At 41.4% G+C, this 26255-nt stretch overlaps 1 protein-coding gene across 3 annotated transcripts in view; it reads left to right on the forward strand.

Annotated features, from left to right (window-relative positions):
* Positions 1-26255, forward strand: part of SEMA6A (semaphorin 6A) — a 118022-nt gene that overhangs the window by 39167 nt on the left and 52600 nt on the right. For all 3 annotated transcript variants that reach the window (XM_081133227.1, XM_081133225.1, XM_081133226.1), the window contains exons 2-3: positions 21447-21584; positions 23765-23882. In XM_081133227.1, the coding sequence (XP_080989353.1) occupies positions 21485-21584; positions 23765-23882 (218 nt within the window). In that variant the 5' untranslated portion in view covers positions 21447-21484. The remainder of the gene's footprint in view (positions 1-21446; positions 21585-23764; positions 23883-26255) is intronic.

Below are 26255 nucleotides of genomic sequence, written 5' to 3' on the forward strand. Positions count from 1 at the left end.
TTAACATGTTGTGATGATTCAGTGAGTCATTATACACAAAGAGTGATATCTGAGCTTGACGCATGGTAAACACACAATAAAATGCCATTATTTTGCAAAAACAAATTACTGGTAGGCAGAGGGAGCCCTTCTAACTATCTAAAGGCAAGCAGGTATTTTTGGTCACTGATTAAGAACGATTCTACAAGTTTTGCATTTTCAGTAACTTGTTCTTAAAGGTGAAATTTTTAGATTAATGTGGGTTTTTAATATTCAGAAGTCCAAAGGGTTTTAAATAAAACTATGCAATTTTATTTTTTTAAAAAACAGTACAAATCTTTTTTTTTTTCAGTAAGTTAAGCTTCTAAAACATTTTTTCCTCAAAAAACCCACCAACACCCAGATTCTGTTGCTTTTTGGAAACCAATTCACATCTGGGATGCCAAATTTCAGTCTTAATACAGTATGGAACAGCTGAATGATAATTTTTTAACTTCCCAGAACACACAGATTTCTAATGGGAACATGGGAAAGGACATTTATCTTTTCAGCTGCATGAAAATTAAGCCCATAATATTTTAGTGAATAAAAGAAAAACATATGAAAAATTAAGACCATGTGTAGCTGGGAGTGTTTACATAGCTACAACAGTGGAATTTGTACAATCACCCTATTGTACAGATTATAATGTCCTTTACCAATTATTGGACGCAATAGTGCTTTTTATATTAGAATGAGAGTAATGTAAACAGTGGTTGTTTTCATTCTAAGATACTTAAGATTTACAACATTTAATTCCAATGGATGTATGTGCAGCCATATTGAATTATAACCTCCTTCTGATTAGGAAAACAACACAGCACTTAGAGAAAAGAGGGAAATGCTGATTAAAATTGCTCACTTAATCCCTAGTTTTAGACCATACAGCAGCTATCTTCTAGCTGTGTCTCAGGATACTAAAATGACTGGTTAAAACATTAAGTACTTGGTTAATCACTGTTCACACTAAATAGGTTCTGTATTCACACTGGCCAGATTCTTTTTGTTTTTGTTGTTGTTTTAATGCCTGAGGTTAATAACACCTTAGTCACTGCCCACTTGTCCACCCAGTCCTGGCAGGGCCCTGGCTTCTTATTATGCCAGTTTCACAATCAGAATCCAATAGTTAATTTAACATAGTCAGAGAAAAACTCATTTGTCTCCTTCAGTATGTTTTACAGTCAAAGTGACACAGGGTGAGGCATTATCTGGTGGAGGGGGGACAGTGAAATTAAAGTCCCTGGGTACCAGCCATTCATGGCAGTAGAATGGATGATTATCAGGCTGGATATAATTATAGAGCCACAGCCGTCCCCCACAATACGCTGGGCTATCTGCCTAGCACAAAGGTTTAGATCCCTAATTTGTTGCAGGCCAGAATATCTAGGAAGTAGGCATGCATTTTTGTGTACCATCAATCACAACGTAGATAGGCAACTGCTGCTGGTTGCATTTTGGAAGCTTGGCAGCTGTTAAGCTTTTGCCTAGTTTTCAGAAAGAATGACAGGATGCAGGTCTTCGGAAAGGCTTTTAGTGGCAGAGGGATGACACCTCTGCCAGGATCCTATCTCGGCCTCATTAGCTGAGTGGATATTTGAGCCTAGTCAAAGATATACTCATATACAAAGTCATCTTTTTCATTAAGCTAATTTACCTGAGCTGGCTTTCCTGATAATCAACTGCTTCTACAGTATCAGCTCCATCCTGTAAAGACAAATGGGGGTGGGGGTGGGGGCAAGAGGTATTGGCCAGCAGGGTGCTGGGGTCTATGTGGTGGTACTTTCCTTTCATTGGGCGCTTCCAGAAATCCACTTTATATCAGCAAGCAAGTGAGAAACATGGCAGGAAGTTTACAAAGGCTTGTTACTTTTTGGTTTCAAAGGATGAAGCTGGAAAATGAGAGATTGTGTGCTATGTTAATCACATAAAGTGGTATCCAATTGTTAGGAGAGGAAATGAAAAAAGAAAAAGGAAGCCGGCAGTAAGGGATACACATTGTTGATGAGGTGTTTAACCTGTAGTGATCCTGGAGAGTGTAAATTACTTTACAACTAGATTCACTTAAATGATAGGACCTAAAGGAAATTATCCCTGCACCTTTTATCCTGCCAAAGGAGTTGCTAAAGAAAAATCTGCACCCCCCCCTCCCCCATCCCTTTTTTTGGTCTTCTAAATTGCTTCCTTGTTCATTTTTAATAAGCTTTTGCTTTGTGGTATTTAGACTTGAGTGTTATTAAATTAATGACACTTGAGTTGGACTTCAGCGGGTTAGATAGATTAGTTGAGAGCTGTTTGGATGTTAAAATTTAATCTTATCTAAGGTTTTGTGGTCTCAGAGTTGACTTTTAACTGAAAGTTCTTCCTGGCTTTCATGCCATGCTGTTAACTCTGACTGCCTAAAACTAATAATTAGACTTCATTAAAATCAACTGGTTTGACAAAGAGACAGGGAACAGTATGTGGTACCTAGCCCTTTCTCCTAGCACATAGCTAGGACATCGGCTCTTAGGAGGGAGATGGATAAGAATTATTTCTCCGACCTCATTTATAATTTCACCTTTCTTGGCCTATTGGGTATAAACGATCACTTTCTGAAGCTTCTTAGGTAAGGAATATTTTCCTACTATGTAATTTTTAAAAACCCTTATATTTCCTTGTATTAAATCATTAGAAACAGTTTATTTTATTTAGCAAGCCCCAAATCCATTTGTTTAATTTGGCATTAATCATCTTTTGGCCACATTCAGTTTTCTTTATCCAACATTTTACGAGATGCAACTCCACCCATTTTTAGGCCAGAAATGTTCAATTACTTAGTTCTGATGACAAAAACGTTTAAAGCCAAGTATGACTATGAAGAATTAACCTTTGTTTGAATTGATATTTTTCTGGTAGGAGCTTTAAGTAACAATTTAAACTTCATTGTCAGAAGTAGATAACGTAAATATCATCATCTTCACACCCAGGGGAATCTGGGCCAACTACATCTTTCTCAGTTCTTATTTTATTGTCCATATAATTGAATAAAAAATCAACTCCAATGCAATATTAAGGTTACAGATTTAATAATACAGAACTTGGGGAATGCACAATTTACTTTTCTCAAGATAACAATTCCTTCCATGTGCTGGGCATTACGTGCACTTAAGCTGTGCTTTCAGCAATGTAACTAGGTCAGGGATTTCATAGAATACGGAGGTGTTCGTGTTATTATATGAATACCAGCGTCTGACATTTCATGTATATTTTAAGAGCCTGTATTTGCAAGTACAAAGGCAAATGCTGTGCCAGTCTGCTGTGTATTACCAGGGCGTGTATACATAATCGAGTTTCTGAGGACAGCTAGAACTAAGGCCTTTAAAAAAGAAAGTCTGGTGCAATCTATAGTAACTGCTTCAAGGCTCCAATCCATTAGGAAGTGAACTATGTAAGTAAATCTACACCTTTCTGGAAAAATTAAAACTGAGAGTGTGTAGCATTTTCCTTGTAGGACATATTATTTTACAGTTTGTTATTGACATCTCTGTCTCCCCATCAATTGTAAATCCTCTGAGGGCAAACATGGTGCGGTGTATTCAATTATTCATTCATTGATCCATTTATTTATCCATCAAACATTTGTTAGCCTTTCCCAGGTTCACTGTCTAGTGGTGTGGGCAGATTAGTAAACAAATAATGTCAATTTGATTGTTATGATAGAGCTCTTTCACGTGGAAGAAAGGAGAGACAATAGCGATGAGCTGTCAATGGGCATTAGGGAAGACCTCACTGAGGAGGTGATGTTTGAATAGTGTCTTAAGAGAAGAATAGGAATTCCCAAGGCAGAAAAAAGAATGGGATGGAGAAGTGGGGTAGGGGTAGGGGATAGCATTGGGAAAAACCCTGGCCCAAGGCAGAATAGTGCAAGATACAAAGGATCAAAAGAGAAGCAAAAGAAAATCCAGTAAGGGCCATTTGTGCAGATTCCACCAACTGAACTGAATTGTGAGAAAGTCTCAACCTTATTGTTGGGGCAGTTCACTGAAACCCTGCAGTATATTGTTAATCCTGGGCAGCAGGCAGGAAAACCAAGATGCGTGGGCAGGGTGCTCACCTAGGACTGCTAGGTGAGAAGATGCCAAAGGAGTTCTGAAGCGCTGCTTCCTTCCCAGGCCCTTCTACATCAGCAGCCATCCCTCATCTTCCTTCTGGCCCACAGTGACAGACAGTGCCCTGCTCATCCACACAGGCTAATAAATGCTCAATTTAAATTGCTGAAAATAAGTAGAAGTGAAAGGGCCCCTCTCTTCAAGGTGTTTTCAGTGAAGTTGGGAAGAGAGATGAACCAAGAAGATAATGACTGACCCCAGTGACCAGAGGCTGTTTCTCCTTTTCACATTGACATGGCCCTTAAAAATGCATCATAAAAAGTGCAACCCTCCCTCCTCCAAAACGAGTAATTTAGATGTCCATGAAATTTTGATTAAACCCCAAACTGCAGTTGCTGTCTTCTCTCAGAAGGGCAGCTGTGCATAAGTGAAACAAAACGTGGGCAGCTCCAGTGCAAGACACAGAAGGCCATGGTTGGGAGGTGCTGGGGAAAGGGGAAAATTGAAATTACAACGAGGAGGTATTTTTATGAAACAGGTGATGCATAAGATATAAAATTCAAAATGCTGAAACGTGAGGATACTTAATTTCCAGATGCCAACCATAAGCACAAAGGGCGTGGAGAAGAAAATGGAAGCATACGTTTATTAGACACGACTCTGGGCTGGGGTCATAGCAACCCCATGAAGAGAAAGCAACATGAAAGCATCATTAGCCCCAGACACTGAGGCTGACAGAGCTTCAGTAACTAACTCAGGGCCACACAGTCACGTCACCGGGGAAAGGAATGGGATGGAGACCCACTAGAATACAAACATGAAAGCAGAGACTTGTTTTGTTCACTGAGGAATCCTTAGTGCCTAGGACATGTCTGGTATACAGTAGGTGCTCGGTGAGTATTTTCTGAAACAACCCAGACTTGGAAGCCTATGTTTACAAAGTGCTCAGGGTCAGCGTAGTCACAGAGAAGACAAACTTTTGTACTTGTTCCTGGGATAATTGCCTAGATAGGCAGATGGGCAAACATTCAGTTGGGATAAATGAACTAACAGCAGTCAAGAAAAATAAGATACAGAAGCTGAGTTAAGAGAGAGAACTGCCTAGGACTTTCCCCAAAACATTTTGTCTTGTACTAGTAGAAAAATGGTCCCCTTGTCATTGAAACAATAGCTAGGACAAAGCATTGGACATCTGACCCCCTAAAGAATATCTTCTCAAAATTAAGTGTGTGTGTGTCTTTGAATGTACACGGAATCTTACACACATTCTGTAGGAGGTTAAGAACCTATGAAAATAAACGGTTATGTTGAAAGATGTCTTTAACCTTAACGGGAGCATTTTCTGGTGGGAAGTCAGTAATTACTGTTGTGTTTTTGGTGGTGACTGTTCATGATTTTTTTTAAAGGTCTGACAGCTGCCCTCCTGATATTTATGTGTTTCTTGTTAGGGAGCCCAAGATTCACAACTCTGAGCTTGTAATGAGGGAAAGAACACAATACAAATAGCACAAAAAGGAATATGAACTAGATATCGCTAGAGAGACAAATCACATATTCTATGCTGCTTTAATTGGAAAACTGTTCTTTTATGGGGTTGCTTTTTCTTCAGCTGAGATAATTAAGTCTGGGCTGACACTGGTGACCAGCTACTGATGATATATAGTCAGTTACTAACAATGCAGCAATCAGTAATCAAAATTTATATTTCCCAGGTTGCCAGGGCACGCTTGAAGAGAAAGCCGTTCTGATAAGGCTGCAAGATAGGCTTCCTAGCACAGGGCCCGCGTGGCCTGTCCTCCGCAGTGTCTCGGTGGGTTAATTAGGTCTGCTTTATTTCAATCCCGCCGTAAAAGAGGACATACCTATTGTCCATGTTTACATTAAAAATACTTTGCAAGCCCCATGCTAGAATAGAAGTTTTTGCATGGCTCTCTGTAATTTTTAATGGATTAAATCATATTTTTGCTAGTGGTTTGGCATGAGGGTAGGTGGGCATGAAATAAACTTAGATGTTTGAAAAGCCACTCCACGCAGCTGGCACAAGTACAAGTTTTTTGAATCATGATTAATTTTCCCTGGCTATAGCTGCAGGCATTGAAATGGAAGGGATTAGGATTGTAATTTGGATACTACTTGTGTTTATATCGGCAGTTCCCAAGCTTGTCTGCTCACAAGAATCACCTGGTGGGCTTAAGTCACAGTCTCTGAGTGTGGGACACAGGAGGCATCCTTAATTTTGAAGCTCTCCAGGCGATTTCAGTGTGCAAGTTTGGAAACCATTGGTGTATGCTCACAATATGATATATTTTTGCATTTAGCTGTGGACAGAGCAGCGGGTACTGGTGGAGTGATGAAAAGAGATCACGTGTGTTCCAATGGGCAGCACTTGCCTCCAAGGTTCAAGTTGGAGTTGAAACTGGAATCAGAAACTACTGTCTCCCACCCCAGTGAGAGAGTTTGAGCCCCAAGAAGAGGAGCGTACTGTGACCCACCTGGTGAGAGAAGCAACTTCAAAGTGATTGAGATGGACTCGGGAGAGAAGGAGAACTGAGGAAGGGAGACGTAAGCCTTTGCCCCTCTTGCAGCATCTAGCCCAGTGTTTGTTAAATAAACGACAGAAAAGATGAGAACGGAGGAGGCAGTCACTGGTAGCTCACCTTTCAGAAACAGGTGCTGGGCTAGGATGAAGGATACTTTCCATCCATCACATCCTGATACAGTGGGTGCCTCTCCACTCAACCATCTTTGTTTTCTGATAAAGTCTTGTTTTCTCTCTAGTTTAGTCAATGTCCCCTCTTCTCAAGGAGCAGTCATCCTGGGAGAGTCCAAAGTGACCATCCCAGAAGAGAACACTCATTCAGCTTCTAAAAAGTGGGGCATGCTTTGGGCATGTTTCAGATGCAGCCTTTGGCCTTCCTTTGCCATGGGAGGTCATGGCCAAGAAAGGGCAGTGACACCAGAGACCATGGGGTTAGGAGACTGCCCAGAAATGAACATGTAAACAGAGGAAGAAAAGGTTCTTATGCACAGCACTGGAACCCTGATTATAGAAAATAAAACAAAAATATGAAAGATATTTGCTTTAGCTCATCTGATTCTCTGTATTTGACTTCACTGCACCTTGGCTTTCTGTTTGTTACATTTTTATTTGACAGCTAATAAATTAGGCAGCCATTCATATGGCACGCAGGCAGGTTTATAGTGTTGTATAAACAACCAGCTACCATGTATATCCATCTGCGTCACAGATAAACCAAAGTAATCACTCCTGACCCTACAATGGCTATAAACGTCCCTCACTCACATCCTATATTCCAGAACATTACCATTGGCTGAACATCTTGTGAAGGGACAGGATCCTGGGGAAAATTGTGGGAATTGGCAGAGATCAGTAGGTCTGGGTTCCAGGTTTGCCTCTGGAGACACAGATTTAAAAAAATAACTAGGTTTGTTTTATTCCAAAAATTAAACACATGCACAAGAAAAAAAACATAAAAGAGTACAATCTAAAAAGTGAGTTTCTTTTTTACATCTGACCTCAAGTCCTCCTCCCTCAGAGACAACCACTGTTTCTAGTTGCTTTTATAATGGACTTAAAATATTCACAGTATTTTTTTAAAAATCAGTCTTGGTTTGTATTTCAATATTCATTAAAAAATTGCCCCTTTTACAATCATTGTAGAACTCAGTGTGCTGGTACTTAAAAATACTCAAAGCCACTTGAATCAAATCAACAAATATTTAACAAGTACCTTCAATGTACAAGATGTTACCTAACCAAGCCATTTCTAATGAGGACTTTATATGCATATATTTCATATTTTTTTCTGGTGTATAATCAGAGAATAAAAGAGCATCTCTTTCTTGCCCCTCACCTCCATCCCTCCTTTAACTTCTCAGCCTTTCACACATTCTCTAATTTGAGATCTGTTTTAAGCCTAGATCTGTGGGTGGGTGGTATGCTTTGGCTCAAGTACTATCACTCATACCTTCTTCCAGATGGGTTGGCTCAAGGATTTGATTGTAGCAAAAGAAATAAAATTTCTCTGAGTTGCATAAGAAGAGGAGCTACAGTGCTCTTTGCCCAAAGACAGAAGGATGAAAGACGGTCTGTGACAAAGCAGACATCCCCACCCAAGTCTTGTCTGCAAGTGGGGGAACACCCACACTCTGCAGCCCACTGAGGCATTCTGAGCTGATTGCATAGACAAGGGCCCCAAAGCCCCCTCCAACTCCAGCCAGCAACATCTGTATGTCTTTTCTCCAGCTGGCTGGCCCAGCTGTTTTGGTGTCAGGAGAAAGTTATGAGTCACTGGGAAGGGATTTGAGACAAGAGCGGAGTTAAATCATCTCTTGGGGTCTGTATGTCATTGGCAATTGAGCCTTAGTAACAAGCCAGTGTGGATGACATTCATCCCCAGGAAGGCCACACACCAGAGCTTAACTTTGCATCCCACACTTGAATACCTTCTCTGAGCTTTGCAGAGATGAGAGGAGGTAGGGCAGTGTGTAATGCTATATGTTCCCACTCCAAAAGCCTCTGGGGCTCATTTAGTTATGACCATCTCTCTCCTCGCATCTACTTTTTGGCTTCTGACCTATCACCTAGCCAAGATGGTCAAACTGGAATCCTGAATGAATGAGACCTGGCCAAAGCCCGAGGACTTTCTCTTTAGTCCTTTGATTCCAGACATGTTATTTCATCAACAGAGCTATACGGGCAGCTTCCTGAAAGAGCCTGAGTCAATAGCAGGATTTTGCTGGACCATTTATGGTTTCCTCCACTAAGTAGTGTTTCCTCACTCTGTGGGAGGAAGGACTTGTCCAAGGATCCAAGAATCATAGGTAATCATGCTCTCCTCTGGAACCTTAAATACTGTCTAGTCCAGCCCCACATCCACTGTCTGACTCCCATGGACAATGTTCTTTCCACTCCAGCACTCATCCGGCCTCCCATCCCCATAGGTCGGCGGGTCCATGTTTCTGTTACTGGGACTACTATAAAGTTCCTCCTTATTTTGAACAGAAATTACCTCCTTACAGTTTCTGCCCATTAATCTTAGTTCTACCCTCATAAATGTCTTCCAGGTTTCTCTTCAGATATCTGAAAATGCCTTTCCTTGCCCCTTGCATATCTGCTCTTCCTTAACACTGATTTATCAGAAATTGTTCTGATGTTCTTTCTTGGAGTAACACTTATTCAATATTCCGTATTTACTGGGAGTTCACTGTGTAGTAAGCTTTGTTCCAGAACTTGGAGATACAGTGACTAACAAGACCAACTTGCCCATACGAAGCTTACATTATAATGGAGGGGAGGAACAGACAAAAGAAACCAAGAATATACATGTGGAAATGTCAACAAGGGACAAATCCATTACAGATATTAATAATAAAGTGATGGGGGGGAAAGGCATTGGGATTTTGGGGGAGTCAGGGAAGGCCTGTTCAAGGAAGCGACATTTTAACTGCGTTTTGCGTGACAATAGTGGGGAGGAGATCATTCCAAGTGGAGGGAGCAGCAAGTCCACAAGGCAGGAGTGAGAGCTGTGTGTTGGACGATGATAGGTAGCAGGTAGCATGTAGAGAAGTGGACAGATCTGGCATGTGTTTGGGCTGTAGAATCAATACAGTATCTGGATGTTATCTCTCAGTCCTCTGAACTCCTATGGTATTTCCTTTTACGTTTACATTGCTTTCTACTTTGTTATAGCTAGCTGCTCGTGGACTACCTCCCGTTCTGGCCTGGGTGCTCTCTACAGGCACAGAGCCCACGACAAAGCCTATAACCTCTGTGTCCCGCTCTGTCCCAGCACAGGGCCCTGCTTGCACGTTAGATTCAACCATTTCTTGAGTGAATGGACGAGTGAATGAGCGAAGGCAAACCACTAGCAAAGGCAGTTTTTTATTTTACTGAACATTGAAAATTAAGTCCTTTCTCAATGCCTACACACTTGTACGATACTTTCTCCTGTCTCACACTCTTACTGGTAACTGCCAAAACATTAAAGAAGTAATTCATGATGTACTAAAGCAATGCTCCTTGGAATAAAATTACTTGCAAACTATTGAAAAATTACTAATGACTCTTAACCTCCAAATATACCTTTTGTGTGAGGGAGGAGGAGGCATTCGTAGGTCCCTCGCTTGCAGGTGGTGAAGCAGAGCCCACACTTGGGTCATCTTGCTCAGGTGTCATACAGCATCTGCTCCCTCCTCATTGGAGGTTCTGGACGAATCTCAGCCTGCTTCCATGTCTCAGTGTTGCTGGAAAAGGCTGATTAAATAGGTCTGTGAAGAACACATCCGCTTATTCTTGCATAAGACTTTAGAATGGCTTTCCTTTTTTTACTCTTTGGAGCAATGAAGACTATGTTAACTGAGCAGAAAGAGTATCCCTGGGAGAGTCTGCTGTTCAAAAAGAAGTTCATGCATTATTCCCTCTCCATGTGTTTCATAGCTGTGCTTTTCCCGTCTCACTGCTCAGACCTTCAAATCCTCACCAGCGAAAGCCTGCCTGACCCAGGTGGACCTCTGGGCTTTCCAATAACCAGGCGATGAACAGCTTTCAGAGTCATTTATGCATTTCCTGTGCCTCCATGTCCTCCCCAAGAAAGGCGAGCATGTGCATCCAGGGGTCCTTGTGCTCCCCTGGAGTGACCAGCTGCCCAGGCACCGCTGCTTAGCTAGGCACGGGTCTCATGCTCACTTGCTCTCTGATTTATTGCCTCTCGTTTGTCTTACCCTCAGCACTTTAATTTGGTTTCTGCTCATCACACTCAAGCTTATTGGATAATTTCACTTTTCAGCCTGATCCTGGTTTCTCTCACAAAGATTGTAATTACAGGGATCGTCTCCTGTGCTATTAATTACAGGAATTGTGATTTATTTATTTATTTGTCTTTAGATTCGGGGGTTAATTGGCAATGTCCATGTGCTATTTTCCCTCCAGATAATTTGGATTGCTGCTACTGACCACGGGCCTCCATTTTATGTCAGAGTTAGAACTGATTACCGCCGTGCCTGGTGCCCAGTGTCCACTCTGAAAAAGAAAGCGGGGGCCAGTGTGTGGAGAGGCCCCTCGGAGAGGAAGGAAAGAGAGCATGTCTTCCTCCGCCGCCACCCACCAAGATAGCAGTTGCCCTCCCAAATAGTCTTGAAATACAAATTCTTCATTTTAGTAATTAGTCCTCCAAGTTACTGGTGTGAATTATGAAAAGAAAGTTGCAGGTATTTGAAAATAAAAGGCAGGTATGTGTAACAAAGCAGAGGGCAGACACTGCAAGCTGACAGTTCCCTCTGATTATGGGGACTGGAAAAGCCATCCCCCAGGCTTTTCTTGTGGGACAGAAAGGTTACAGGCTGCAGACATTGTGGACATTCCTTTCGAGAAACCACCAACAACAACAACTGCACAGAGAGCCTGTGATGTCACACATGTCACACAGAGTGAGGAAGGGGCTGGCTGTCGAAGGGAGGAAAATGAAGCACGTCCAGGCTGGGCACTGGGCGAGGCAGTCACAGGTGCTGTTGTGGGATGTCCCTGCTTACCCACGAGAGGCTTGAGACAGACCCTCTCTATCAAGGTCACCTCCCCTCTGAGCATCACTCTGTGTGGAAGACTGTTCTTGCCAGTCCCTCATGGATAGGAGCCCGGAACCTTGTTATGAGAACAAAACAGGAAATTAAGACTAGATGACACAGTTGGCAATTCACAATCTCTGAAGTATTCTTGCAAGTAAAGTATAATATGATACACATTTAAAAAAATAAATGAAATCAAATTGCATTTTTTATGCACCACGAGATAAGTAGAGAGCACCTGGGCTTGGGCAAACCAGTGCTAGGAATTCTGCTCCTGAGGGCCTCCTTCCCCCTCGTTTTTACCCTCTTTTTAATCTCTTCAGGGACAGAGGGATAATGTTCCACTGTCTCTTCTTGGAACAGGTGTGTTTCAGACTTTTAAATTTTTCAGATTTCAGAAAAGTAACATGGAACATATATCCCTGTGGGGGCAGCATCCAGTAATCAAACCTGTTAATGTTTTTGCAGTGAAATGTATTGATATGCACCCTAAGAGTTAGATTAAATAACACCTTAAATGGTCTCATGCCAGTTCAGGTCAAGTTTTGTCACAAAATGAATAGGAAAAACTTTGGGTTTTCAGGTTGATTTTTTTTTTTTTTTTTTGTAATTGCAAATAAGGGATTGTGTACCTGTCTTTCCAAAACCAACTCACTTCATCCACATTTAGAGGAATGGAAAAAAGCAAATCTTGTTTTTCTTTGAAACTTAAGGAGAAGTGAGGTAGATTTAATTAAAAACAACTACTACCCCTAAAATAGTTCATCCAGATGCTGACCACCTTCATCTCCGTGAATGAGTCTCTAAATCTCTTTCTGTATGGTGACCTTTAAGTCACCTATGTAAGGAATCAAGTCATTAAGTGGTAGAGATATTTAAACAAACCCATTATTTCCTGGAACTTACTCTCATTGGCCTTAAGGAAGTGTATTTTCAGGATGTTTGGAAATAGTTATTAATTTCGAGGGTAGGATTTCACATTAAAAACAAACGAACATTTTAAGGAGTGTTATCATTAGATGTGACTGATTGGGAAGAGGCAACTAGTGAATGAATGGTGCTCTCTCTGCCCCAATTCAAACTAAAACCTGCTCCAAGTCAACCAAGCCCGCCTAATGAGAAGCTCTTCCTGTGCAAAGAACATAAGCAAAACCAATAAAGCTACCATTAATTCCAGAAAAACTTAGCAATATCTACCAAATTCAGTAATAAATGTAAGTAGGTTTAAATGTATGGGTTTGCAATTTTCATCTGGTTTATCAGGACATAAAGCAGGTTCCCACCTTTTAATTTAAAAAAATGAATTTCGTAACTAATGTAAGAAAATTGTGGACATTCAAGAGATAATGCTTCCATCTCACTTTTGATAATCCACTGTGTTTATAGATATTTTACTGATGATAAGCACCAGTCAGCATCACCATGCTTTGTTGTGGAGCAGGTCCTAAAATGACATTATGTCTCTTGATACACAATTAGAAGCATGTTGTCAAATTTAAACTCTATTTTTGGCTTTCAGGGGACTGGGAGAGCATCAGAGTTCATTGAAGGAGACAAGGAATACAATGAAAAATGGCATGCAGCGAGCACAAGAGAACCTGAGACGAAGTTTAGTTCAAGGAAATGTTTTTCACATCCTGATCTTGAGACTTGTTACCAAAAAAGCAATAAGAGTTTCTAGGGTTCAATCAGAGTCCCAATCATCTGTGATTGGTGATATTGTTATTTTAGGCTGTTACTCAGAGCTCAGAAAAGGAGAGACTTGCAGGTTGTTTTTGTTTCTCTCTGAGCCAAATTTGAATTGACTTACCCTGCAAAATGGGGAGAGAACACATCCCTGCAGCCACCTGAGCCTGAGCAGCCCCAGGCACAGCGAGGTGCAGGAAGGTGAGAGTTGGGGCAGGGAGAGTCTGTGTTCTATTAACTACACTGAGCAAATGGAGGGGAAATGATCAGGGAGAGGCATCCTGTCAAAGGCCAGCAATTGATCTGTTGTAGTTTAAATCAGCTTAGGATTTTGACAAAGGTTCATGAAAAACTCCAGTCACTAATATCTCTAGTTAAAGTCACTCTACAAATATCTTTCTAAGGGCTGGAGAAAGCTCCTTCAATTTGGGCATGTTATTTTTGCCCTCTGTTTCATTTTTAATGAAATTACAAATGTACAGAAACCTAGAGAAAGGAATGTGACAGTAACTCATGTAACACCTCAAAATGAGTAAATACCAATATTTTGAGATTTTACTTTACACCTATGCCCCACCCCCTGCCCCTTCTTCTTTTCTACCAGTCTTAGGAAAAATTAATCAGATATGATGTTTACTTTGTTATAATTATTAAACTAAACTTTAGATGAACTGAAAAAAAGTCCATCCATTACTTTAGACAAATAATTTGACAGTCCTTAAACAAAGAGTGAAATGGTCCAGTTTGATTTTCTGAAAGTCCAGTTGGCATGGATTTGTTCATTTTAACATCCCGCTCTCTTGACCTGGTCCTTCTACCCAAAATATCTCGCTCTTCCCTGCCACTCCTCTAACCCCCCAAGTCCACAGTAAGCATCATGCAACCTGCCAAGGCTCTCCAGCCAGAGGCCTTCGCTGATCCTCCCACCCACACACCTCTGCAACCCCTTCACGCTCCTGGCAGTATTCTTCCCCACAGAATTTTAATTTATTTTTGGGAAGTTATTGTTGTCTGTTCATGTTCTATTTTGGGACAATGGGCAGGAGCTGTCAGGTCCATCTCCTAAAGGTCCTGTGGAGGTGGGGGGCACAGGGGACCTTTTTCCCCCATCTCGATCTGTGTCAGCATCTAGCACAGAGCTGGCTCCCAGCAGAAAGGAGGGAATCAGTAAGATGGAAATCAGGCAATGGAAGTAATGAACATCAGGCAGCAAGCCAAGGAGAAATGAATGAGTCTTGGCTTCCTTTCTGAAAGCAGCATAATGTAGGGACAGAGCTTGGTTGAGGAGTCAGGCATCCTCAATTGCTGCTTAGCTTTGCCCCTTTTGAACTGTGCCGAATTTCACAAGTGAGCTGACTTCTCAGAGCCTCAGTTTCCTTAACAGTGAAACAAAGAGGGTATTTGTTTCTCCCTTTGGAGCAGATGCTTGAGTTCAGCAAATCACAAAAGTGGAAAAAGATGGCGGTGGCAAAAAGCTGGGGTGTAACGTTGGTAAATGTGGTTGGGATTATTGCAGCTCTTTGAGATCAAGATGGTTTGCCACAGTATTTTCAGGCCTGCTAAGACCATGACTATAACTGCAGAGCCCTAAAGGTTCATTAGACTGTATCTAAAACATACAAGCAAAGTACATTAAATGCACTGGCTCAAGAGTGTATGGGGGGGGGGTGTTGGTGTGTGTGTGGTGTGTATGTGGAGGGGTGTTGGTAGAGAGAAAGAAAACCGTCATAACAAAGAATCATCTGAAACACAAGTCTTGCCTTCTCCCTTCAAAAGATAACAGATTTACAACCAACCTTGATTTTTCCAAAACTATTTTTTTCTAAATGTGCTTCTAAATTCACAGCTGTTTTCCTGCTCCTTGGTAAAAATGATTTTAGATTTAAAATGGGACATCAGTTATACACAGTCGATATTTATTATTATACTCCATTGAACGCCATCATCATGTTCCAAAACGTGTTGAAGTTAGGTCTGTGGCATTTCCCTTTCCTCCGAAATGGGTTCTTTTATGTCTCTGCTAATGGCTGAGGAGAGGAGGAGAGAAAGACTAGATGCTTTATTAAGAGGCTAGAGCTATTTTTCTCATTTGCATGAACCTTATATCTTAATGCAATATCACCAAACAGGTGGCCAGCGTGGTCCCTGAAGACTGGGTATACAGGAGAGGTTTCAACCAAAATCGATGGGCCCAAGTTGTTCCTAATTCCATTTGGGAAGTAATCTTCTGTGGCCCAGCCATGCATCCTGTGGACAGCAGCATCCTCTTAACAGCTACAGCCCTGGAAACAGGGCTGTCTAGGTCAGTGAAGGACACCTGCTGTTTAAACACACTGTAATACCTGAAATGTTCCTTTGGTGCAAGAATACTCAGCAGTTCTGATCTCTGAGACAGGTCTCCAGCATTCAACAAGCTGGATTTTTTGCACAAACACCTGCTCTCCCTCCTTTCTCTGGGCAGGGGTTTTTTTACTCTAACTTGAGGAGTGTCCAAATCAGTTTCGGCTAGTGAAGCAGTCAGCCTTGTTCTTACCCTGTTCTCTATGATGTATTGACTTTCAAATATTACTATTAAGGAGGCTGTAAGCGGGCAAGTGGTTTCACTTAGCACAGTGGTGTCACAAGATAATCAATTCCTCCGAAAACTGTGGTTGAGAAGCATTTGCATCTTTCCTATCACCTGGAGCCTGCAATCACAGGGCCATAAAGTGGAATGAGCCTTGCATGCCGACATGTTTGCAAGCCACTGTGTACTCCCTTTATAGATTTTTATTACTGAAGCCATTAGGGACGTTCAGCCACTCTGTCCACGTAAGCATAGATACATCAACCTGTATTTAACTATTAAGTGCCATTTCCGTTGATGCTAGCATCTCTTTCCAACCTTCATTCCGGTCCCCGTTCTTTGATGTACTGGGAAGGACATAAACTTTGGCATCACAAGACACCTGGGTTTGCAGCTTGGCCTTCCCTTTTTATGGATATTCTGCAAATATGGACTATGTGCTGTCTGGACATGTTGTGTAACCACTCTGAGCCTCAGTTTCCTCGTGTGCACAATGCAGATAATAAGGCCTTTCTCCCTGGGTTGTTGTAATGTTAAATAAAATAATATGCATGTGCACCTTGCACACAGAAGGTGATCAGTAAACCTCCATTTCCGCCCTATCCATTCTCCATTTCCCAAATCGTTATTTTCCTTTGCATTTGTGTGAGTACTGTGATTTGCATTTTAAAAATCACACACTATGAGCTACGCCATCATGAGACAGGCTCTCCTTCCCTCCTGCTGCCACCTCCAGAGACAGGAAGCTTAGTGACCTCAAGAACCAAGTGGGGGAGGGGGGGCAGGAGAGGGCTGCTTTGCTTCCCCACTGAAGAAGTAAAACACCACTTACTAATCTGGGGCCGATCTGAGAATTCATTAAGGAATTCCAAGAAAAGCTATTAAAAGACAATTTTTAATACCTCAGCTGACAAGTAAACATTTATTGAGGGCTACGGTGTTTATGTACATTATCTCACAACCAATCTTGGTAATTTTACCCACTCCAGAGATGGCAGCTGAGGCTCAGGAAGTTTCAGCATTTTGCCAACGGCCCCACCGAGTAGTGGCACAGAGGAATTCAAACCCCGTGTTTTCACTCTCCGCTCTTTCTGCTCCCCTCTATTTCTTAGCATTAGGTTGATTTCATGTAGGAGCTTTTAAACTAATTTCTATTCAGATTTATAAAGACAGTCACACTGTAAAGGCAAAGATGAGGAGGTCAGAAAGCTGGAGCAATGAAAATGAAAATCTTGCCCTTAGTGTAAAACCCAAGGAAACTCCGAATGTGATGACATGGTAACAACGGTGGTCTCTTTGGCCAGGTTAGAACTACTTATGGGACTTGAACTCTGTCCTGATGTTGAAACGAAGGCAGTGTCGCATGCTGGGGTTTCTTGTCTCTGGCTTGAGGAACTGTTCACACCTCTCATGCTGTGCCCAGAGCAGTCCCCTGACAGTGACAGCGAAGTGAGCCCATTCCAACCCTCATGTTTGCACGCACAGCACCACTCACTCCTTGACACACTGATTACCTCTAGAGTTCCCAAGCCAAATGCAGTTTAGGGGCAACCAGGAAAGTGCAGAAAAAAAGCCAGCAGTGTTCTCTTTGGAAAGAGCACTCACCAGGTTGGCTTTCACTGCCCGACTGCTGCCGCAATCCTAGAGTCCGGAGACAAGCCTCCCGCCCTCCAGATAGTGTCCCTGGCCTTGGAAATGGGTTACAGTGGAGTGTCCTGGATCAGGGTCACTCCATGTACCATCCCCACTAATCACCATCGCAGACCCTCCCTTCTTCATTGGGGCACAGTCACCTGGAGGAGTTTCACAGGCTTTTACATTTTATATCCTTTCAATTTACAGATAAGGAAACTAGGAGCCAGTGAGGCTACGTGACTTGCTTGGGGTCACCTGTTAGCATACCCTTCTTTCTATTAAGGACATGTGAATTATTGATTACCTTTAAGATTTCCCATGATGGCAGTAGAAAATGTGCTTTTTTAAAAAAATCCTCACCTGAGAATATGTTTTTAATTGATTTTTAGAGAGGAAGGGAAGGGAGGGAGCGAGAGAAACATCGACTGGTTGACCCCTCCCCTGTACATGCACACCCGGGATGGAACCCACAACCTCTTGGCGTATGGGATAACACTCCAACCAGCTGAGCCACCTGGACAGGGGTAGAAAATGTGCTTTTTAAGAGAATTACTGAAACATGGTAGTGATTTGCCTTATAGAAAAAGTGCCACTACTATCATTTCGTTTTTATTTCTAGACCACACATTTTATATTTCCTAGTTTCCAGGTAAATTTTTTCTCTCATCATTTTCCACTTATTATTAACATGCTCATTGGATGCCAGTATTCTGGACGATGCTGTTGTACCAAATCAGACACAAATTATACTGATACAGCCAAGTCCAAGTCCAAGTGCATTGATGAAAAGGAAATACATACATAGTTGGAGTGGGCATTCTAACTAGTGTGTAGAAAGTCAACCCAATACTTGCCCATCTGACTCACAGTTGTATAATTAATTTTAGATGAACCCAAATAGATCTAGTAAATTCACCAACAGATGCCTATTAAAATTAAGAACTTCCATGAATTTGGGGGGAAAGAGTAAGATTATAACTTTATAGTAATGGTGTATTTTACAAAGGGCATCTCTCTTCAGGTTAAAAATAGTAGAAGGCTGAGACAATTAGATGGAAAATTCAGGCATAGTAAGCTTACTTCTGAAGTAAATTGCTTACTTTTGTTTAGAATCCTCATACTGACAGGCTTCCCATTATCTAATTTTCTGGATAGCTGCTTTAGTCTAAGTCATATTTAGCCTCTATAAGCATGGTTATAGAGAGAGAAACCAACAAATGCCTGCAGATGCCTAAAAACATTTTTAGGTAGCACTTTTAAAGTTTCAAAGATTACTTCAACAATCTCTTTAACTGCAGCAGCCCAGCTAGCTGAAGATTTTGAAACTCAGTGGAAAGTTCTTGTTTGTTTCTGTTCTTGTGGCCAGTGCAAGTCTGTATTGCTGTGCTCTTAGCTGGGAGACCCAACCCATGTTCTGCAGGATGGAAAATGACAATGTGATTGGATTGGGATCTCTCCACAAAGTAATCACTTCAACAAGAAAATGCATTGTCTATATATTTACAAGGGTTAGAGCCCAAGGTGGTGTAGGAAGGGAGCGATACATCAAAACCTCAGCTGACGAAAACTGTGAAGTGTTCATGTGGACTGGCCAAGATTAACCGGTGCTGCCAGAACACCCTCACCCATATGATGTACATGTTAACAGCCTGATGGCATGATGATAGAAAGACACATAAAACAGCTATTTTTCCTGGCATAGAGCCCTCCCCTAAACCTGGAGATATTTAAATAACTCATCTCAGCCAAGATCCTGGCTATGTGTAGGAATTAAAAGAAGCCACTGAAATGTGTAATAGATTCCTTCTGCATGTGGTGCTCTTCCAGCTGGCCTCTGGGGTTGAGAATGTTGCATCTAACCCATGCAATCTTAAGATGGAAAAAGGTAAAATTGGGAGATATAATAAAATAGCAGGGCTTTGTCTTATTAGCTTGTAGGACATTTGCACAAAAACGAATGCAGTTGTGGAGGGATAGAAATCCATTTGTCATGTCAAGAAAAATTAATCTTTAAAAGTATACATATATTCCCAAAGATTTCTAAAGAAATGAGAACCAGCCTAATACTATAACACTGCTCTTGAGCCCGTGGTCAATGTTGCCCCTTCCTCTTACCCATATACTTTCTCATCTAAAATGTAACAGCTGACTGGTGTCTGGTTTATGTTTTACTTAACTCTTGTCAGTGATTTCACCTCCTTAATGTTATACTGAACAGGAACCATGAGAAGCAAATAAGGGCACCTCAGAGCTTCTTCAGTATGGGATCAGATTCTCCAGAACAGGAAAAACTGGTGAATGAGTGAATGGACTGTTGCTTTCACCATGCCTATAAGTACATGTTTATGTCTCTTGGTAACGGGTCACCCTTTTGAACAAGTAATCATTTAAAGTTTAATTTTAATCTACACATCAGAGCCAAAGATAAGGAATCGCTTAGGCTATTCTTTCAGCCTCTCTCCCTCTTTGATTTTCAAGATAAAGCAAATTAATTAATGTGCACTTTTCAACTGAAAAAAATGATTAACACCCAGCTGTGTCTGTAAAATTATAAGTTGCAATGCAACACTCAACTTGTTAATGCTTTTCTTGGCATGAAAAAGAGAGACATAGGTATCTTATATTAAGTAGTGTTCTAAAAAGCATAAGTTAGCAGTTTGTTACTAAGTTTGACCTTTCTACACACAAATCTTAAATGATTGATGGGCTAATGTAAAATAGCTTTGTTCAAAAGAGATCATCTTTGGCAGGCTACTTCTAAGGCTTTATTACTCTGGAGAGATGAAAAGATATCCTCATTTTACATTAATTTTCCCGATAGATCAACACTTATTTGAAATATGCCTCAGAATCATGCAATATTTACTGTTTTAATAGTCTTCTTTCACTGTATCCAGCTGCTCTACATCGAATGGTTTTTACTTCTAAGATTTAGGAGAATTTTTCTATTCATAAAGAGAATCTTTAGGAAAATACAAATGGGTAGAACAGTAGATCTGGCATTTTATTTACTACTATTTCATTGCAAGGTAGTATGTCAGACTAAAATATACAGAGATATGCTTTTTTTTTTTTTTTAAATCAACAACACCATTTCAGGAGGTGATTTGGGATTCTCCCTACAGTATTCTTCAGAGTCTGACAAGAGCCATTTACTTCTTTTTAATCACAGATTATGTAATTTTATGTATATCTAAGGTCAGTGTAGAATTACATAAACCGGGCGTGAAACTCTCAACTAAAGGGTCAAACAGATAATGGAAATAGTGAATGGGACCAGTTATAGGTGTGTGTGTGTGGTGTGTGTATGTGTGTTGGGGGTAGGGGTGTGATGCCTGAGAGGAACTATCATTTAGGTCAATATGAAAGATATTCTGATGAAGAAGGTTAGAAATCTCCTAATTTTTCAATATTGGCAATTCCAAATTTTTGGAAGATCTTGGCCTCGCTGAACAAAACATGTCTGAGGGATGGTATGCTGCTGTAAACCTGCTGAGAAGAAAAAAAGAATTTACCTTAAGGAAAAAAAGGTTTCTTCAGTTGTCCACACTTGGGGGGTGCAGTTTCATAATTGTGGACTAGGCACCTATAATGGCCCGTTATAGGCTCAGGACAAAGGAACTAAGGCTCTATGTCACATGCTTGGGAGAAGCTTTGCGAAAGGGCTCAGGTGCCTGGGGAAGGGGGGTGCAGTGGGTGATGGATGGACACAGGTTCCTTATGTAAAACACAATGATCAGTGAATTCATAATGGAAAAGACATGAAACAGAGACCTCTTTCCTCTTAAAAAGGCCATTTCATTTTATGGAGTTGAATAAAGCTGACTTGCAAAAAAAAACAACAAAAAACCTTCTTTGCTCTTTGGCAGGGTGAACTAGAGAAGTCAAGTCTCCCCGCTGAACTACTATGAGGCCAGAAGCCTTGCTGCTATATTTCACACTGCTACACTTCGCTGGGGCTGGTTTCCCAGAAGATTCTGAGCCAATCAGTATTTCGCATGGCAACTGTAAGTACCCGCAACCCCACTCTGTCCCTTTGTGGACCCTGTAGCCTGCATCATGTAGTAAAACATGAAAATTAAACGTTTAATAGAATAGGAGACTTGTTAGTCCCTTTTAACTTGTGTAGGTGACCAAGTTAATTCTAGTCTAGTCATACTGGTGGGATGCTTGTTCTATAACCCCATGAAGTCCTGTTGTGGGGCAAATATGTGGAAGGATTTAAATGTTCCTCAATACTTTCAATGAAATTTCAGTTACTACATGGAGGCTGCGGGAGGATATCACTATCCCTTTGGTATTACCAGTACTGCACATTTTCATATGTAATTAATATAAGAATATTGCTACAGGATAAGGGCAGAAAGTAGTAAGACTGTTTTGGGGTACTTTAGAGACAAAAATTAACTTTTTTTAGACTTCGAAGTTATATCATTGCTAGATTTGGGTAGAGTGAACTGTAACCCAGGGGGCCTATTTTAAAGTTTAGATAACTTTCCTTTGGTCTGCTTCATCGGCAAGGGTAGAAAGCAACAAGATTAAGAATTCAGTAGACCCTCAAATGAAGACAGTTTGCCTGTGTGTTGGATGGGACGGCCAATTTACTACTTCTTTTCCTTCCCTCCAAAAGACAAAATATCTTATCCCAGTAAAGGCAAAAGAGAGCTTTCCCCCCAAATATCTATTTTCCCAGTAATTATCCCAAAATAAACACGGGATGAGCCATACCAAAGGTGTTGAACGCTAATGTGGAATACTAGCAGGATCCCTTAATGCCCAGCTTTCTGCCAGATGGTCTGGGATAAATAAAAAGATAATTTTACATGAAGGTGAGGTGGGCAAGACTGATACATAAAACAATCAGAGAGCAAAAGTCAGAGCACGATTAAGGCCAAAGTATGTAATTCACGATCATCATTCTTGAAGTGGCAGAGTGCACCTCATTCAAGGTTCCAAACCTTACTAAGCATTATTTATCTCCATTTGAGATAGGTATCCAGGAGACGCCAGCACACACGTGCTGCTGAAAGGCGTACTTCAGTGAGCCTCAGTCCTTGCTAGTGCCCAGATATGACACTGTTTTATTTAGCAAGCTCCTTGCTGAATGGGTGAACGAAATTTCAGAGCAGTGGAGGGAAAAGCACGAGATAACCCCATACCAAAGCTCAATTGTGAGTAAAATAACTGTGGTTCTTGAATAAGGTCCCCACTGTGAGTCATGCCCAGATACTACAGAAGTTTAAAATGAGGGGTCTGAGCATAAATCTGTGAATGGTTTCCCAGTCATTATATGCCTCCCCACCCCCCGAAAACAAGCGCCTCTTAAATGTGACTCATCTCTCTCTCCCCCTAGCTTCTCTGGAGGAATGCCTGTGCTCTGGAGTTTATAGGTTTAAAGGCAGAGAGATTTTTGAGATGTAGGTATTTCTAAAGGTCAGATATTATTACAAATGGCCCGCTGTCAACCAAAGAGAACTGTAAGAAAGGAGAAATAGGCTCATGGACTCTCCAAGTCAGGGAAATTCCAGATCACCACACTGGCTACACTCAGTTTGACCCTGTCCTGTCAAAGCGCCCATTTCTGTGAGATCAGCCAATTGCTTAACTCAAGAGTGAACTTCCCACAGTTCCTAGAATGCCAACCAACCTAACAGGGCTGCCTTCAATGGCAGATTATTCCAACTGGACGCCTGTGGAGACGGTATTTTTCTTCTGGCTCCTGGTCGAGGGCTCTCGCCTCCAGACCACATTGCCTTTGTGGTGATTGATGGGAAGGCTGCTTTGAAATAGTTTTGTCCCGAGACAAGATCTTTGGCAGGCTGCCCTTCAGGCTTAGCACTCTAAAGAAGATGAAAAGAAAACTGGGGGAAAAAGAGCACCTTCATGTAAAGGGTTCACTTGCAAGTTTAAGCTCCAGGAAGAGGGACAAGTCAGAAATGGTGACACTGAGAAATATAAATCCAGGCTTATTATCATCTGGAAATGAAACTGTAACTTGATGATCCTTAAAGAGCACTCTTCCGTCATAATTTTTTCCTAAAATAACAGACTCACTGAAGGTGGAAAATGGTGGCATGATCTGACTTCAATATGGTTTTGTTTTGTGGACGGCCCCCCTTCTCTCCCGGCCCTGTCAATTCTTGGCTTGATTTCCTTCCCCCTTTCTTGCCCCATCTCCTCTTTTCAGATACAAAACAGTATCCGGTGTTTGTGGGCCACAAGCCAGGACGGAACAGCACGCAGAGGCACCGACTGGACATCCAGATGATCATGATCATGAACAGGACCCTCTACATCGCTGCCAGGTGAGTGGCCTGGTCCTCACCTCTGCCTTCCAAGCATCCGAAGGTCCTAAGATATAAATGTGCCCTTTATGCATCATTTCACAGATCACGACATTCCCAGACAGAGTGCTATTTAATTTAAAGACTACTTTAGTCTGTCAAGCAATCATTCTTTCAAGATTTTCTGTGTCTGACTTTATGTGGATTTAGATAGAAATAATTGCCTATTTGGAGTTTAGACTCAAGTAATCCAATGTTTCTCTTCAACATATATGCAGATATTTCCTCAAGCACCCAACAGAGTGCCTTTCTCCTTGATATTTCTTTGTTAAATAAAGTTGAATGTGTTATAAACATATATTATTATATAATGTGTGTGTATTAAACCTGTTTGTATTTCTGCAGTGAATATATAGTATATATCATTACTTTAACAGACTGGCAGTAGCACCCAGAGAGTGTTTGATTTGGATCTAGTAAGAAAATATTCATCCACTGGGGAAATGTCATTTAAACACACCATGTCTTAAGGCTGAATGGCCTGGTAAGAATACTGCCCAAACAGGTGTCACGTGGATGGGCTTTTGTTTTAATTCTGCTCTTAATTTACCTGAAATATTTCTCTGGTAATAGACTCCTTTGTCAAATGAGAGGCTGGAATAGATTATCTTAATGAAGCCTCTTGGGATTCTAACAGTGTATGATTCCCCTTTTTGGGGGGGTGTAGCTCATTGAAAATAATTCTAAATGAACATCAACAAGGAGCACCATCTTGTGGGACTCCATTGCGGTCTTACTGAGCCTAGATTGATTAATCATCTCACACAGGGAAAAAGAAATGCAGATTGTGTCTGTGGTACTTGTCTGGCTGTGAGCATAGGTAAAGGGCAGGTAAATAACAACAGTGGCCGATTCTTTTAAAGCACGTAGGTTTTCTGAAATGATAAGCTGTGCAACATAAAGTTAAAAAACAGCACAAAACCATTGGTGAGATTAAAATATCCTGCAATATCCCACATTTGGCCACAGGGAGCAATGCCAAAACACTTCTTAAAAATTCAGTTCACAAAGACTATACAGTACATACTAGTTGTATGTGCCATATAAATTGCAAATATAATTGTAAGTTCTTTGTGTTAATTCATTCGATCCTGAAAAAAATCCCTATGAGGAGATATTATTACCCCCATGTCTTATGGGAGGAAACCAAAGTACAAAGAGGTAAATGACTGGGTCAAAATGACAGCAGGATTTGGACCAGAATGGTCTTGCTTTAGAGTCTGGGTCCTTACTCCCTGTACTCTGCAGCCGAGTGGTAGAGGTGGTAATATTTGTCCTGGGAATAACCTTCTAATCGCTGTTGCCCAAGAACATAGTCATTGTATGTATTCATTAAGAAGCATTTCATTGAGGTCCCCAGTAGCCACCTCTGTGACAGAATATTAGCTCCTTCTTAAATATCATTTTTTGTTTCCTAAATGTAGCAGGGCTGGAAGACTACATTTGTATCCAATTATCTAAAGGCCTGGTCAAAACAAGTGATTAAATTATGGATCTGTGAGAAATAGGTTGACTCAGGTATCTTCTATGAATTGTTCACTTTGCCATGGAGTCTCTAGGGGGAAACTGGTTTGACAGACTGTCCTTGCACCTGATGATCTAACAGGGCTGCGGACCGCAGGTCCAGGGTGGCACCTGAGTTAGAAGCACCGTGCTATACAAACAATAGTGCCCATTATTCAAGCTTGTTAAAACTAAGTTGTATTTTAATCCCTTACTCCAAGAAAAGAAGAAATGGAAGGGAAAGAAGGAGAAACACATTCAATTTTTTAAAACTATGAAACAGATTCGCCTTTTGTTAGAGGAAACGTTTGTAATGCCCCAGCACTGGCACTCTGCCTGTCACTCTGCACTCAGCCCCCTCTCTTCAGTGCACATCCTTGGAGGATTCCTGAGGGAGCTCCGCGACTGCTTTATTTAGGGTCTCTCCTCTCACTTTAATTTCACATTTCCCATCACTGCTCTGAGAGATCCAGGTTCCTAGGCAGCAAGGACCACGATTTCAAGTTAAATTCTGCCCCCAGGCTCAAGCCATGGCAACACAATTCATTGGTACTGACCGGAGTGGAGAAGAGGAAGCCCTAGGGTTGAGTCAGCTGTGTTCAAATAACTTAATTCAGTAAAAGCAGTGTATGAATCCTAGGAATAACCTCTGACCCCGGTCTGTTTCTCTTTGCTGGGCAATGTGATCTCTTGGATATTGAAAAAGATTGCCATTGTCCAAAAGGAGCTTCCATTCACAGATTGAATTTTTAAAAGGCTTCCTCCCAGTTCTTCTAGACAACGGGTGTCAGCAGTCGGAAGCACCATCCAGAACCCAGGGACTGAGTGAGG

This window comes from Miniopterus schreibersii (genome assembly GCF_964146895.1).
Source record: "Miniopterus schreibersii genome assembly, chromosome: 3".
NCBI classification, from domain to species: domain Eukaryota; kingdom Metazoa; phylum Chordata; class Mammalia; order Chiroptera; family Miniopteridae; genus Miniopterus; species Miniopterus schreibersii.